Below are 17550 nucleotides of genomic sequence, written 5' to 3'. Positions count from 1 at the left end.
GGCCTTATCGGCCACGGAACCCGAAATTGACTACGCCATTGTGGTTGGCATAATTTTTAGGGCCTACGGTGAAATTTAATTGAAATTTGATTCTGGTCAATTTAAACTGATTAAATTGATAAATTAAGTACCCCATTATTTTATATTAAAATATTTGTTAGTGGGGCTTGTTTTATATTTGCATTGCACTCCCCTTTAGCTCTCTTAAAACTCAAAATCTGAGTTAGACAATTGAGAGGGAGAGAGAGAGGCCGGCCATGGAGAGAAAAAGGGAGAGATTTGTGTAATTTGGGCTCAAGACTTGGGAATTTGAAGATCTAGCTCAAGATTTGGCTAGAGCTTGAGTGTTGAAGCTCTTAGGTAAGTGATTTCATGAACTCTTACTTGTAATTTGTAAGTTCAAGGGTTGTTTGTGATCAAGAACATGTAATGAGTTGATTTTTGTTGAGATTGAGGTCTTAGAACTCATGCATGTAAGAAATTACTTTGAATTTGCATGTTTGAGCTTGAAACACATGATTCATGTGGAGTTTTGGGTAAAGCTCATATTGTAGTCACCATTTGTACCATCTAAGTTGAGAATGATGAGCATCTCCCACATGGATGTACAAATCATGGGAGTATAAGTCTTGAATGTTGAATTCGAGCATATTGATGATGGGTTTGAGATAATTTGGGACATGCATGTAGATAATTCATGTAATTGAGCTTCCTAATGTTGTAATCTTGCATTAGTAGCATGTTAGCATGTGTAAATGTGTAATTTGAACCATTGCATGCAAGAAATGTAGATGGAAAACTGATTTGGAGCTCAAGAACACGATCTGGGAAACCCAGATTTTTGAGGTCCGCTCGAGCGGGGTAATGGCTGCTCGAGCGGGAAAATCGTGCTCCCAGCATTTTTGCAGAGTTGGATGCCCGCTCGAGCAGGACACTTCACGCTCGAGCGTGGATTTTTGTAGACGGACCTTCAGCTCGAGCGCTCTATTCCACGCTCGAGCGCACCTTTCATGCAACCAGTACTTTTGCAGGCCTTAAGGGTCCGCTCGAGCGGAGAAGTTTACGCTCGAGCGGGGACCCTGTTTCCTGGAATTTTGTTCATGCATTCTGTGATTCGTTTTCCGTTCTCTTTCACTTGTAAGCACTCTTAGGCATGTGTTAAGCATTGTAAATGAGTTAATGAGATAAGAACAAAGCCTAAAGAGGAATATGTGAATTAAAGAACGGATTGAACTGTTAGTGACCCTTTTGTATTCATGAAATGTGTAGGGTCAAGCTCCAGGGCGCATCCACAAGCCGATCACTGTGAGTAATATCAATATTTGAAAACTTGTCAATGTCCAATTGTTATTCCCCTATAAATATTATGAGTTGTTAATTGGGATTGTGGACAAAAGTTTGACATGAATGAATGGGCCAAAGGCCGTTTGACATGAATGAATGGGCCAAAGGCCGTTTGACATGAATGAATGGGCCAAAGGCCGTTTGACATGAATGAATGGGCCAAAGGCCGTTTGACATGAATGAATGGGCCAAAGGCCGTTTGACATGAAGGAATGGGCCAAAGGCCGTTTGACATGAAGGAATGGGCCAAAGGCCGTTTGACATGAATAAATGGGCCAAAGGCCGTTTGACATGAATGAATGGGCCAAAGGCCGTTTGACATGAATGAATGGGCCGAAGGCCGTTTTGCCATGAATGGAAACCCGGATGGGCCAAAGGCCAGAATGTTTGGAACTACAGTTACTTGACTTGCATTTCGTATAGTTATATATATTTTGCTGTTAAACAGAAGTATGAATTGGGCCCAAGGCCGTTTGGAGCTTGTTGTTCTACATATTGTTTTGTAACTGTTATATTTGATATTATTCACTGGGCTATCGCTCACGCTCATTCATGTATTTGTAGGTGAGCCAAGGGAAGTCCAAACCCAGCCCCAGTGAAGTCTGCTAGGAACAACAGGAGTTTTGGGAGAGTCAGCCTTGTGCCTCGCGCATGAGACCATCCTTGCCCTTTTACTATGTACCTATGTTTTGTCTTGTTGGCAAGGACCTAGTGCATGTCTGTACATAGTCTGTTATAGGTTGACTCGTTTTGGACGATCCTGTCTGTAATGAATTTTGTGAAACTGTACTTTTGATGTGAGTTATTAACGTATCTAAGTATGGTTTGTTTGATGTGCATATAAGCACGGCTCTATGGACAAAGTTTTTAATTTTGCTTCCGTTTGGCCCCCATTAACTCTGTTAAAATACGTTTAGGACAGTTTGAGGCCGTAGGTAATCTCATGATTACTGGCCGGTTACGTCCTTAACCCACGGGGGCGGGTTCGGGTCGTGACACTTATGGTCATGTCTTGACAAGACAAGCCTTCGGCAAACCGTTCAGGAATGGCAGATGGCAAACACGGTGTCTTAGGCGCACCAATGCACATACAATGCAAAGAAACACATAAATGAAATCAAAACAAGATATCACGAGTTCGAGTCAAGCTCTCTAAAGTCCCCAACAGAGTCGCCAGAAACTGTAACACGTCCGCGAGGGACCCCGCTATAGTTCGGACTCGATTTGTGTCACGGTTCTTAATCTGAACCAAAGAGTCCAATTCCAGCAAATCGTTTTGAGAAACAGATTTTTGAAAAGAAGTGCCAAAACATGGACTGCTTTGCCAGATACAGAGTCGCCACCTAAATATTTTTTAAGGGGGAATTTAGGAAACCCTGACTCGGTGCCAAAGGCCACGTGTCAGTCATTACCAAAGTTGCCTCGGCTCGGGAACTTGGGTACGATTGGGGAAGGTCAACTATGAGCACCCCCTCTCGCCCGATCCGAAGATCGGCCTCTACTAACCATGATATCCGTTTTTGAAAACGTTATGTGTTCTTATTTCAGTTATTAGCCTAGAATTACTATGTTATGCGCACAGCAAACAAGTATAGACTAGATTGCCTAATTTGGGAATAAGCATTGCATATCTGATTGTTTTGGAAAAATGTTTTGGAATTTGCTACTCGCAAGTAGGCTAAAACACGGATTTCAATGAGTCATTCCAACTCAGACAATCCAACCTTCACCCATAGGCATTCAAGCAGTTATATCACATAAGCAGCTAGCCTCATGGTAATCATGCTATCGTGGCAACACTCACACGCATGCAAGGATGCTAAAGCATAAATACTTACATCGTTCTCTATGCCAAAACAAAGAACTCGTTAGCAATCAATGCATGATCTAAGTCCATGTTTAAATGTCTAATGCAACGCATACGGAATGTCACTAGAGTAGGCTCGGCTATTCTACGAATGACATGTGAAAATGCACAAGTAGCATGTATTCAAGTTAGATTTGAAATACTAATGCAGTTAGCATGATGCGCCGAGCCCGGTGCATGCAAGACTGATGAATGATGCATGCATGCATAGCATAAGGTATGCTAAATTAAACATGACCTATTACTAACCATCAAAGCAGGTAAGTAAAAGGGAGAAAGAAGTGGGGGTTCGAAGACATGCACACACTCACCCACACTTATTACAAATTCGCCCTCGCTTGGAGGGACCAAAAGAATAATACAATTCAAATAATGAATTAACTATCCTAGCTAATTAATTATTACAGACCAACTAAATTAATTAAATTAAGAAAGCAAAAAAAAGGGCCTCGGGAAGAGGGCTAAATGTACGCGTGCTCGGGTCTTGCTCGGAAGTCCACTGCCATGCGCAAGCTGCCTTTGTTTTCCCTGCTCTGCTTCTCTGAAGACTACCAAATTCTCAGAATTGCTTCCCTGGACATTGGGAGACACCACCGGCTGGAGGGAATCATCATCGGCTGTGATTTGGTGTCGATTGGCCAAAAATGAATCCATCGGCCACAGATGGATTGCCGGTCGGCACTCTGCGCAGTCGATCGGCAAAAAGTTCCTGCAGAATCTGTTTGACAGCAGCAGAGGACAGGGCTTTGCATGGCAATGCAATTCAAGCAATGTATGCACCAACCATATTCCTTATCATGTTTATGACTCAAAGGGACATGGTCCTTGGTTTTCAGACCATCGATCGCACATTTCAATGCGTGATGGCCCAAGAGACCAATTTATGCATGTTGATTTCAAATGCAATGCAAACCAACAAACAAGTGAGGAGCTCAACCTCAATCATGGATAATCAAGAGGCAAAGCATGCATGCAATGCAACCTAAGCATGTTAACTAGGCATGCAACATGGTAATGCAAACAAGCATACAAGGCATGTGACAACTATGCTAGTTACTCAAGCTTGCATACTATGTTAGGTAATTCCAACTAAGAGAAATGCATGCCAAATGCAAAGTCACTTAGACATGCCACAACACGTGATAGGCCAAGCATGCAATCAACACACAAGGTAAGCATGTCACATCATGCAAGAATCGACTTAGACTAATTTAGGCAGCCCTCAAACTAACCTAAAATAGCGGCCAAAGTGCCCAAAAATGAAGGACTAATGGCATACAAACATGCATGCAAATGATCTCCAACACTTCAAGCATTAAAGAGCAATTCTCAAGCACACTTAAGTGGATGCAAACATGGACATATGGCATGCACACGAGCTTTGAAAATCAGGTTAATGATGGTGCTAAACCAAGCAAACGAGACAAACAAAACATGCAATTGGTCCAAATACTTGAGGCAAGGCAAGGAGACTTAAACCATGGCCAAGCCAACCAAGCCCCACAAGGCCAAGAAGACTTAAAACATATTCAAGGCAGACCTAAACAATGTTAAGGGAACACCTAGATGGCATCCAAGTATCCTAAAAATGGAAGCATGCAAAAGAGACAAAACATGGAGCATTCAACGCAAGCTTTTAAAACATCAAGAAGCAAGCATGCAAGCATGTTATGAGGACTGAAATAGCATGGCAAGTGGTCCTAAACCACTGAAAATGATGCAAGTAATGCATACCACACAATCACACACTTGAGGCCAACAAGCCAAAATGCAAAGGGACTATGCAATACATGCTAAAATTGATCCAAACAACTAAGAACAGACCTTAATCATGGCAAAATAAACATGAAAGCTTCTCAAAGCCAAGCCTAAAACATGCTAGAACAATGGTTTACAACCTAAGGCATGTTAAGGCAACAAAATGGCATTACAAGGCATGTATGCTAAGCAAGCATGGTGTACCAAAACCAACTAAAACCAGAGGCATATTATGACATAATAAGCACAAAAATCAGCTAAGGCATGGTCAACATGAACCTAAACATGGTGCTCCCTTAAGAGGCCAAAAAATGGTCCTTTTCAAGGACAACAAGGAGAGGGGGTGGCCCTTTCCTTCTTGGGACCTCAAGGCAGCATCCCCACCTCTAAAATCCCTCAAGATTTCAGTGGTGAGGAGGCCCAAACTCAATGGTCACGGAGCTCACACAAAATGGCACAAAAAGGAGCCTTACAAGCCTGAAAAGGGGTTAAACAACCTCAAATCACAAAACACTCTAAACAAACTATTTAGAGGGCCTAAAAATAGAACTTTTTATGTTATATACTAAACACAAAAACAATTGTAAGGTAGGCAAAAATACAATGCAAGAAAGGGGTAAAAAGGAGCAAGCTTCTTACCCTTGAAGACTCTCTTCAACAATGGAGCTCCAGCAGCTTCTTTAGGTTGAAACCAACTTCAAAACCTCCAAAACAGCCCTCAAGAGGCCTCAGCTCCAAGGGATGGTGTGATGGTGGGTGCTTGTGAGCAAAAGTAAGACAAAACACACACACTAAGCTCAAGAAAGAGAGGGAGAGATATAGGATAGATATATAAATCCTAACCTAAAACCAGAGCTCTCTAAAAATGTTGTCTAACCCTAAATCCAAGAGAGGAGACTCTCTCTTATAGAGCTCTCTCTTGTAAAGCTTCTCAAATAAGCTTGTCAAGAGAGAGATCCCTCCATACATGTGTATGGAGGGGAGAAAAGGTGGGTGCCAACTATCACAGCTGGCACAAAATATCTACCAAAAGTAGATGAACAGTGATCGGCCATTCAAAATTGCCGTTTTGGCAAAAATAAATGGCCGACCGGCAACAAAGAGTGCCGACCGGCAATATACATTGCCGATGGCATAAAAGCACTGGCCGGTGGCCTTAAGCCATGGCCGGTGATGCATGGGGATGCCTCACAAGGCATTCCCTACCCCTCCAAGGCAAAACCTAAGTGTTTGGTGCAAAACCTAAGTGTTTGGTGCAAAACCAGACACAACACGGTCGAGTCGAGAGATCTTGAGGCAAGGCGCGCAACCGAGACCTCCGGCAACTCAAGACGAACACAAACAAGGGCAATCACCAAGTGTTCCAATGGTGACGTCCAAGTCTTGAGGACGGTCAAAAATGGGGTGTCTACACTTAGTGGCTGGGTCATCTTTTGTGATTACATTATTTGTATTACATGTAAATCAAGCCTAGGGCTTATTTTGTATAGAGTTAGAACTCTTCTTTTTGTAACCAAGCGTTGATTTGGAAAGTTGTAAGTCCATAGAGCATTTGTGTTTGTTGTTAACGTGTAATACATTTGTAAGAAATACTCTGATGAAATATAATTATGCTTTATTCTCTTATGTCTGAGCATGTTTAGAATGTATGATTGTTGGGTTTATTTTGAGGACGTACCGGCTTCGAATACTTTGGGTACGTGGGAAGTGATTAGTATCCCAATGGGTTCGTCTCGTTTGTTAGAGACTTATGGATGACAGTATGTGTTTAGTTGATAACATGCTTATGTGACTATATGGGTATGGGATTTAGTTTCTAGGATGTTGATTGGATCCTTGGGTTTCTGTGAATCTTGTTGGAAAAGCACTTGATCAATGCTGTTTCTAACCGGAACTCTAGTAACGCCTCGGGACTATCATTATCCGGAAATGAAATTCGTAAGTGCTTATGTGTTTATGTGCTTACGTGGAATGAATTACAATTGTCCATGTATTAGGACGCGAGTGTTATAGCTTCGGCATATTTGTGAATGTGCTAACGTCTTCGTTACCTTTATTAGGATGTCAGGACGAGGACGAGGACGAGGTGGTAGGCATGGTAGGCCTAGGAGGTAGGAAGTGCCTGTACCGGAGGAGATTCCGGCGATGCAGGGGGGACTCAGCCAGGCCAATGTGGCTGAGCAAGCAGGTCAGCAGGCTATGGGCGCTTTAGCCCGTGGGATAGCCGATGCTTTGAGGGAATCTATGGGCATTCTCAGAGTTAAGAATCCAGTTCAGGCCCAGGTTGTGGATGCAGGGCCTTCCTTTCTGAAGAGGGAGTTCTTCCGGTCTAATCCGGACGAGTTTGTTGGGGATCCGAAGGAGCTACTTAAGGCGGATGAGTGGTTGGAACAAATGGTAAAGACGTTTGAGATGCTAGGCATTGAAGACGGGGCCTTGAAAATGACCTTGGCGTCTTTCCAGCTTAAGGGGTATGCGGGTCAGTGGTGGAAATTCGTGAAGCGTCGTATTGATGGCACTTGGGAGGCTTTTGTGAATGCTTTCCAGATGAAGTTCTTATCTCCCGCTGTCAGGAAGCAGCTGAGAGAACAATTCTGCCAGCTTTTGCAGCTGAGTTCTTCAGTGGCCGAGTTTGAGGCTACATTTATTAGTCTGTCCAGGTTTGCACCTGAACTTGTGGCATCCGAGGAACGCCGTTGTATCGAGTTTGAGAAGAAGTTGAGGCGCAGCCTCAAGATGAGAATTAACGGGTCTATGACTCGAGGCTATGGGCGTCTGGTTGATGCTGCAGCCCATATGGAGATCATGATGCAGGAGGAGGAGGGGCAGAAAGGCTCCAAGAGGAGTCAGGATGGTCAGGGTGATGGCAGGAGACAGAGGGTCCTAATACTCAACAATCTCAGGGTGGTTTTGCTAGATCGACCTTTCCAGTGCCGAGGGCTGGCTCTGGGAGATGTAGTCAGGGAGACGTGACTTGTTTTAAATGTGGCCAGTTGGGCCACAAGTCTCCAGCTTGCCCACAGAGGGGAAGAGGTCAGAGAGTTGCTTCATCTTCAGCTAGACTGCAGAGCCAGAGTCAGGGCAGGGGTCAGCCACTGTCTTGTTATCAGTGTGGTCAGGCAGGGCACCTGAAGAGGTTTTGCCTGCAGTTGAGAAGTACATCTGGTGCGTCTGGGCAGAGGCAGAGTTTTCAGCCAGCTCAGTTAGTTCAGGCCTCGAGGGCGAATCAGGGGGCTTCAACGTCCCAGTCTGTGCAGCAGTCTTTTGCTCCTAGAGGTGAGCAAGTTGATCAGGGGCCTACAGGGCGCGTGTATGCGGTCACCGCGCAGGACCTAGTACCGGCTCCATCTGTTGTGAGAGGTACCTTTCTGTTTTGCAACTCGGTTGCTTGTGTGTTGATTGATACGGGTGCATCTCATTCCTTTGTATCTGCTACATTTGCATCTGTTTTGGGTTTGGAGTTGGCGCAGTTAGCATCTCCTATTTGTGTTGTATCACCTGTTGGGGGTTAGTTGATTTTGAAACAAGGGTGTAGAGGTTGTGATATAGAGGTAACAGATCGTTGGTTTCCATTTCCTTCTGTAGTTATGCCCATGTCGAGATTTGATGTTATTTTGGGTATGGACTGGTTATCGTCATACCGGGCTGTTATCGATTGTTACCGCCAGAGGGTCACAGTATGTACCTTGAGCGGGTCTGAGCTCGAGCAGCCCCTCTGGCGCTCGAGCGGCTACTTGAAATCTATAAAATACTAGACGAGTGGGTAGTGCCTTGCTGTTGTGTCTTGGCACTCAAGCGGCCTTTATTGCGCTCAAGCGGGTCGAATTTATGTGTCTGATGCTCGAGCGTTAAACTCTCCACTCGAGTGGACTGTACATATATCAGATCGCGAAAATGACATTTTAAATCACTTTTCTTTCCTTTCTCTCTCTCTCAAACTTTCCAAAACCCTAGATTGAGACCTTTTCTCTCTAAAATACACTCTCTCTCTCTACATTTTGGTCTTGATCTTGTGATTTCAAACCTTGTGTCTTCATTAAAAAGGTGACTGTAGACCACCCCGAGCTCGCTCCGCGCTCCACCCTTTTCAGAGAAGGCACAGATTAGGTTCTAGCTACTATAGTTCGGACTCCTGTCACAGTTCTGAATCTAATCTCACAAAGTACAATGTAAGATTGATAAATCACCAAAGATTCCAAATCCGGAAAATTCTTTTGGAAAATCGATTTTAATCAAAACGCACCAAACATGGACTGCTTTACCAGATTTTAGAGTCGCCACCTAAATATTTGTTTTGGGAAATTTAGGAAACCCTGACTCATGCCTAAGGCCACATGTCTGTCATCACCAAAGTTGCTTCAGCTCAGGAACTTGGGTACGAGGGGGGAAGGTCATGAAATGAGCACCCCCGCTCGCCCGATCAAAGATCGGCCTCTACTAAACATGATATGTTGTTTTTGAAAACACATGTGTTCTTATTCCAGTTTATTAGCTAACTTACTATGTGATGCGCACAGCACACAAGTATAGACTCAATCGCAAGAATTTGAACAAAACATCTCATGTTTGTTTTTCAAAAATAGTTTGAAGTTGATACCCTCAAGTAGGCTAAGACGCGGATTTGTCACCCTCAAGTGGGCTTAGAAAACATGATTTGCCACCCTCAAATGGGCTTAAAACTCTCATTTTGATGAATTGTTCCAATTCAAGTAATGAAGCCTTCATCCACAGGCATTCATGCAGTTAAACACTTAAGCAGTTAGCCTCATGGCAAGCATGCTATCATGGCAGTGACTTACACACATGCAAGGATGCTAAAGCATAAACACTCACAGTGTACTCCGAGCCAAAACAGAAGCTGTGTCAGAAATCAATGCATGATCCTAGCTATGTCAACAATGCCTAATGCAACACATGCAATAATGCGACTAAGTAGGCTCGGCTATCTAAGATGGCATATGAATGCGACGATTTGATAACATGTATTCAAATAGGAATTGAAATACAATGCGGTTTGAATGATGCGTCGAGCCAGGTGCATGCAATACGAATGAATGATGCATGCATGCATAGCATAAGTATGCTAATTGAAACATGCCCTAAAACTGACCATCGAAAGTTGATAAGTAAAAGGGAGAAAGAAATAAGGTTGGAAGACATGCACACACACACGCACCCTTATTACAAAATTGTGCTCTCTCGATGGAGAGTCCATATGAATTTAGCTAACTAGCTACGCTAATTAAACTAATTATTACAAACCGACTAATTAACTATGCTAAGCTAATTAATTATTACAAAACTTTAACTAATTAAACAAATCAATTAAGTTACAAAGCCAATTAAACTTAACAAACAAAGCTTTAAAATATGCTGCCACAGCTCTGTTTGGAAAATGAACATGCATACACTCGGTTTCTCGCCCCGAAAAGCTCTCCGGATGCTCTTTAGAGGCTTTGTTTGCAAGGTGTCTTCCAGTTCTTGTTGCTGAAACTTACCAAAATAGTGCTGGGGAGTGCACCAGTGGCCTGCCAGCCATGAATGGTGACTGCCGACCCCCCTGCCGGCCAAGGATGAACACTGCCGGCCACAGATGAAAGGGTGCCGGCCATCAGTGAGAGGGTGCCAGCCACTGGTGTGCTGTGACAACAAGCTGCAATAAAGCACAAAATAGAGAAAATTGTGGGTCTCCCTAGAACATGTATGTACTATGCCCTTCCATATCATCTCAAAACATCAAGGGAAAGGCATAATTGGATCCAAGACTGTCAATCAAGCATCGCAATGGGTGATAGCCGAAGATCCAATTCATACAAACTCAATAAATGCATGACAAACAAGACACTTAGACCATCTCCTTATCATGAGAAATCAAAGGCAATGGAGACCAAGGGTGATTGGCTCACTTCATCACTTCAAGTATGAAATGAACTAATGCACCTTGTGTTCAACACAACATCCGATTGAACACAATGCAAAGCAAGCAACATGACATAGAAACAACATGCTAATCTTGGCATGAAATGCAAGACTCTAACATGAAAACACTTTATGCACAACATACTAGAACACTTAAGCATTGAACACTAGTGAAGGATACAACACTAGGACCATGCAACACAATGCTCAATGGACTAAACCAACACCAAATAGACCTCATGTATGCCAAAACAATGGCCAAAATGATCTGAAATGATAACATGAATGGCAAGAGAATGATGCTCATGCAATGACTCACAAACAAGACATAAAGGTACCACTCTCAAGAGCACCTAAAGAGTGAAAAACATGGAAGGGCGGCAACACTATATGCTCTGAAATAACATGTCAAATGATGCCAAAACATGCAAATACCTCAAGCCAAGCATGCAAGATACCTCAAAACTCAAAGCTATTCATGGCTATTGCACTACAAACATGCATAACAAGCATTATACGACCAAGAAGCCTCAAAACAGAGCTAAAACATGTTAAAACATGAGTACAAACTTGCTGGAGTGGAGCCAAAACATGCTAGAATAATGGGCCAAAACACCAAGTATACTAGGCTATTGAGCAAGGTTTCCACTACAACTGTAAGAAGCATGCAAGAGGTGGCTCTACCAACCAAAATCAGAGTTACAACATGCCAAAATAACACCAAAAACATGCTGAGATAGAACCAAAATAGGCTAGCATGATAGATCAAAGTATTGAGCTCACAAGGCTAAAACAGTGTTATGCCATGCTAAAATAAGGCCAAAGATAAGCTGAGAACAAGCCAACACATGCTAGAAAAACATGCTCAATCATTAGGCCAACAAGGCAAGCAAACAAGACAAGAGGAGAGGGGACCGACCCCTTTCATTTTGGACCTCAAAACCACATTTCTACCACTAAAAATCCACTGGATTTCAGTGGCTAAAAGGCCAAACAAAGATGATCTCAAAGGCCTTAAGAGATGATACAAATCAAAGCAAAACAAGCCACCAAAGGGGGTAGGCCACCCCTAACTCAAACAAAGCCTCAAACAAACATTTCAATCACTTAAAAAAAAGAGTTTTTATAATTGAAAGTAAGGCCTAAAAGAGCAAGCAAGAATGGCCAAACAAGCAATTAAAATAAAGCTTTGAAGAGGATATAGACCTCACCCTTGAAGAACAGAAAAACCAGCAGCTTTTCTGAGCCAGAACCAACTTTAGGATGCCCAAACTAGTCCTATGGAATCTCAACTCCAAGGTCAAGAGGTTTGGCTAAGGGGTTGTAGGCAAAATGTGTGAAGAACACTTACTTTCAAGCAATATATAGAGAGAGAGAGTTCTAGAGAGAGAGAGAGAGATTTTTTGCCTCTGAATTTTCTGAACCTTGAACAAGGGAGAGGAAGCCCCCCTTATATAGAGCAATGCAAGCACAAGCTTGCTTGAGAAGCTTCAACCTGCCTCCATCCCACCATACACGTGTATGGAGGATGGCTGAGTGAGCCACAGCTGGCCAAAATATCTAAAAAAATTAACTGTTGAAACAAGGTGGCCGGCAGTGCACCATTGATGGCCGGTAGGCCTCATCAATGGCCGACAGGGCTTAACTCATGGCCGATAGTGCACTAAAACAAGCAAAAGGGAGGGACTAGAGCATGGTCCAAAGATGGGGCAGAAATGAAATAGGGTTTGGAAAGCTCAAACCTGTGACATCCCACCGCGAAGTTCAAGTGCTCGGTGAACAACCAAACTGGTTGCTGGATGTACTTGCAAGCACAACCAAGTCTTGAGGACGGTAAAAAATGGGGTGTCTACAGTTGCCCCTCTTTGACAGAACTCGGAAGTCACAAAGTGACAGGAGTGAATGTCAAAGCCTAGAGACGACCCATTTTTGGCAAGGCCAAAGACTCGGGCAAACATTCAATATAACCATACAGAGATGAACTTACAGGCTGGGGCAAAATGCAAATGACATGCACGATGTAGATCCTAACTTACGATTATGCAAAGAGGGCTATAATGAAACATCTAGATGCAAATGTTATGCAAATAAATGCTACAGCAAACTCGAACATAAGCAAGTTAACACAAACCAAACTACATCTCATGCAGAAAGGGTGTAAGAAAACTATGCAATCTTAGCGAACGTGTGATAGATACACGAAGTGAGCATGTGTGATAGATACACAAAGCGAACGTGTGATAGATACACAAAGTGAGCATGTGTGATAGATACACAAAAATGAGCATGTGTGATAGATACACAAGGCGAACGTGTGATAAATACACTAAGTGAGCCTGTGTGATAGATACACAAAGCGAATGTGTGATAGATACACAAAAGTGAACAAAGTGTGATAGATACACTAAGTGAAGAGAGTGTGATAGATACACTAAATGAACAAAGTGTGATAGATACACTAAGTGAACATGAGCAATCTCTTACCGAGACATAATCAATCTTAACCGGAACTTCTCTGAATGAACCATACATACAATATCTTCTGGTTGCACCAGCTTCAAATAAACCGTACATACAATATCGTTTGGTTACACCAGCTTCAAATGAACCATACATACAATATCGTCTGGTTGCACCAGATTCAAATGAACTGTACATACAATATCGTCTGGTTACACTAGCTTCAAATGAACTGTACATACAATATCGTGCTTGCACAAAAGAGAACTTTGACAGGTACAATATAGTAGAAACACATGTTCAACGTTACATCAAGATACCATTTCAAGACAAGATAAACGCGTACATATACATGGTGAAAGACGCATAACAATGCAAGTGAAGAAGTGCATAACAATGCAAGTGGAACATGCAAAGCAATGCAAGTAAAAAGGTGCATAACAATGCAAGGATTCAAAACGTGCATTCAATGTAACAACAAAGCAATGTATAAACGTGCATTCAATGTAACAACAAAACAATGTATACCCTACGCAGGAACCAAAGCGTGTATAAAAGAGGTCACTCAACGGTAGCTTCTGATTTACCTATCGGAGAGTTACAACATGTTAAAAAGGATACACTTCACATGTGTTTGATAAGTGATGGCCATTGCGCATCATGAACGCCATTCCGAGCTTCCGTGGAGGCACTTTGAATCAAATTTTGCACATACCTTGCATTTCTTGGAACCCAAGGACACATATCAAGATAAAAGAGGCAGGGGAAGTTGGTGAAGGCCTACCGGCCATCAAGGGATGCCGCCAGCCCCCAACCGGGCATCAGTGGCAACTGCCAGCCATCAATAAAGGATGCCGGCCACCGATGAGGTGGTGCCAGCCACTGATGGCAGATTTGGCCATTTAAGTCTTTTGACTCGTGGCTCTTTAAGTAGAGGCAAAATGACTTCAATTCATCATAAACCCTTGCACAAAATATCCTCCTCTTGCTCTTTAGGTGTGTCTTCTCTCTAGATCCGCACATTCTACGTGTTTCCCAACACCCTAAACAAACCTTATTCGCAAAAACCCTTTACTTCTCTTCGATTTGAACCGATTAGAATTTGATTCCGATGCTCCTTTCGCCATTACCACTATTCAAGGTTGATTTCCCTCGAGTTTCCCCCAAGGTTAGTACATTTCTCCCAAATTTTCAACTTTCTTTGTATTTTCTCTCTCCTAGGGTTTACTTTATTCAAAGTTCACCATTTTCTCCTTTTTTTTGCTCATTTTACATCTATTTCAGATGGCTGAAGATGTCCCTCATGACAGGGGCCTCCCCACACTTCCTCCAATAGAGTTAGCAACGGACTTTGCGGCCGAGTCGAGGGTCGAGCCTCAGCTTTTACCACCTAGTATCTGGCCTTTTGACATGGCAAGCTATCACCCTGAGACCAATATAGTACCAGTTGAGGGAGGCATCCACGCCTTCACTGATTTTGATGAGGACATGCCAGACGACCTCCTACTGAGAGAGCCTGCGTCTCACTTATCAGCCATTGCTGTGGAGGTAGAAACTCTGCTTTTCTGCAGTACAACTTTCAACTATTTGCATTTCTTGCACTTTTCTGATCTGATTGCATCACATGCCTTGATCTGACTGTATTTCATACATTATTGCTTCGCATTCAACTGTACTTCTCACATCTCTGCTTTGTATACAACTGTACTTCACACATCACTGCTCTGCATGCAACTGTACTTTCAATACATCACTGATCTGTATTCAACTGTACTTTTGTCGCTTGATCTGATTACATCACATGCCACAGGACGGATCTCGCTCTTTCTAGGGCTACGGTGCGACGACGGCTCGGGATTGGTATGATGAGCTTCCTACGAGGGTCCACGCGATCATTGATGGGACCGGCTTCAGTTTATTCTGCTCCAGCTTGACACGAGTCACAGCGAGTCGCCCTTTCCTAGGGGCTCTTGTGGAGAGGTGGTGGGACACCACCAACTCTTTCCACTTCTCCTCGACAGGGGGGATGACGATGATTCCCTTCGACTTCATCATGATCACTGGCCTGGGTGTAAAGAGTGATCCAATTCCACTTGATCCCGACATGGGAGAGTGGGTGGTCCCATGGGACACGCTACTTAGGGGTGCGTCCACCGAGACTCCGATCAGGTATGGTCAGGTATACTTGGTTTGAGGAGCATTACAGAGGGGATGATCCCAAGACTTTGAGGAGTGTAGACACCCCATTTTTGACCGACCTTAAGACTTAGACATCATCGATTGAGCGCTCGATGATCGAGCATGTTTGTGCTCGTTTCGAGTTTTCGGAGTTTTCGGCTAAGTGCCTTGCCTCCGGGCCTCTGAACTCTTTGTGTTTTGGTTTGGTTTGTGGACCATGCCTTGTTGATCTTGCCCAGGGGGAGAGAGAGGCCTGTAGGCTACTTTTCGTAGTCGTGGACTACTTTTCCCTCTTGTAGGCTAGTTTCTAGTTTTCGGAGCCTTCGGCCGAGCGCCTTGTCTCGGAACCTCTTCACTTTCTCCTCTTTGCCTAGTTTTTGAACCATGCCTTGTTACCTTTGCCTAGAGGGAAACTATCATGACCCCAAACCACCCCTAGTAGGAGGGTTCCATGATGGCCGGTAATCCGAGATTACCAAGGCCTCTTACGAGGATTCACACACACGCAGGGTATAAATAAGGGGCTTACAAATGCGGAAGCAGTAAGTTCAAATGCAAGAGGTCCATAAAAGCTGTGCATAGATCAAATGAAATGACATACATAATATGATTTTAAAAATCGATTGATTAATAAACAAAATACATGTTACATCCTGATCAAAAGGCTTCTCAAGCCGACGTATGAAAAATACAAGTATTACAAGTCGAGAAGCATAATCTTCAAGATTGCCGACATAAAACTAGTCAAACCGACATAACATGAATCCAAAACAAGCTTCTAAAACACATCTAGGCGTCGCCGCTGTCCTGCTCATCACCTACATATATATAGAGAGGGTGAGCTTGGATACTCAGTGAATGGTACAAGTAATAAAGGTTTGGATGAATAATAGCCGAAGTCTTTCAAAACAAAACATATCAAACTTTACAAATCAAGGGATGAACCACGTTCATCTAACAAATCTTCGAAGCCCCGAAGGATGCTTACTAGCATCAACATATTACAAAATGATGACATCCCGGACAAACAAACCCACGCGGTAAACCATCAGTGGCAAAACAAGGGAATAATCGACCTGGAATCGATTAGACAGACCCACCCGCACAAGGTCATCGGTGGCAAGGGAGATATCTTGAACAAGAGTGCTACAAAAGTTTAGAGTCCTCTAGCACAAAGGACCTATGTTACAAAGGCTTAAAGTCCTCTAACACAAAAAGGACTTGTAATGCGAAAGTTTAGAGTCGCACAAGGGATTTTCCAGGAATGTCATCCAAAACAAAGCTAATACTTGATACACAAGATAGGGATAATCATTCATACTTGACCAAATACTTTTCAAAACAAGGCAAAGCAAAGCTTATTAAAACATTATAACATAGCTTTATTAAAAATACCACTCACTTAGTTCTTCGGGTGTAGGCTCAAGGCAAAGATCAAAGACCTACAATCACATGGAAAAATACTGTTGAAGGAACTTCAAGTAGACAAGAAGAGATGCTCAAAGATGGATATGAGATGCATTCCCAAAAAAAGCTTAACATGAATGTAATGATCTCGGCATCCTTGTCCAAAAACCAAGTCGAATCCAAACAAAACACTGTTTCCCAACTTGGAAAACAGGCTGGGCACTAACCAAGTCTTGACCGAGGTCCCACACCTTCTTGCCGAGGTGTGGTCCCGACGGCCACATTCAAAAGCAAAGTCGGGAAAATCTGGGTTTCCCTTTGAAGAACATGACGAACAGGAAGATGAAGAAGATGAAGAAGATGAAGAACATGCATGCTTAAATCATGGCTTATTATTACAAAAATCTGAGATCTCATGTTATGAGTTTGAAAACATGGACCTGGGTGCCCATACTTGAGGATCTTAAGAAAACAAACACAAAAACATGGTTCTTGATACAAATTTTCGGATCAAAACAAGACTTTTCTTCAAGAACACATGAACACTATCTTCTTTTTCTAAAACCAACTTTACATAAACGCATGGCATGCAGAACAAGTTCGATCGTACAATGTAG

At 43.0% G+C, this 17550-nt stretch overlaps 1 protein-coding gene across 1 annotated transcript in view; it reads left to right on the top strand.

Moving 5' to 3' along the window:
* LOC145805390 (uncharacterized) overlaps positions 1-14986 on the top strand; it is an 83647-nt gene extending 68661 nt beyond the window's left edge. The window contains exon 12 of the mRNA XM_082900513.1: positions 14633-14986. Coding sequence (XP_082756639.1) covers positions 14633-14986 — 354 coding nt within the window. The remainder of the gene's footprint in view (positions 1-14632) is intronic.
* Positions 14987-17550: the final 2564 nt, after the last annotated feature.

The sequence above is a fragment of the Camellia sinensis genome, chromosome 13 (assembly GCF_055761805.1).
Source record: "Camellia sinensis isolate YWXY chromosome 13, ASM5576180v1, whole genome shotgun sequence".
Classification (NCBI taxonomy): Eukaryota; Viridiplantae; Streptophyta; class Magnoliopsida; order Ericales; family Theaceae; genus Camellia; species Camellia sinensis.
Note: the sequence above shows the minus strand (reverse complement) of the source record. Positions and strands in the feature narration are given on the sequence as shown.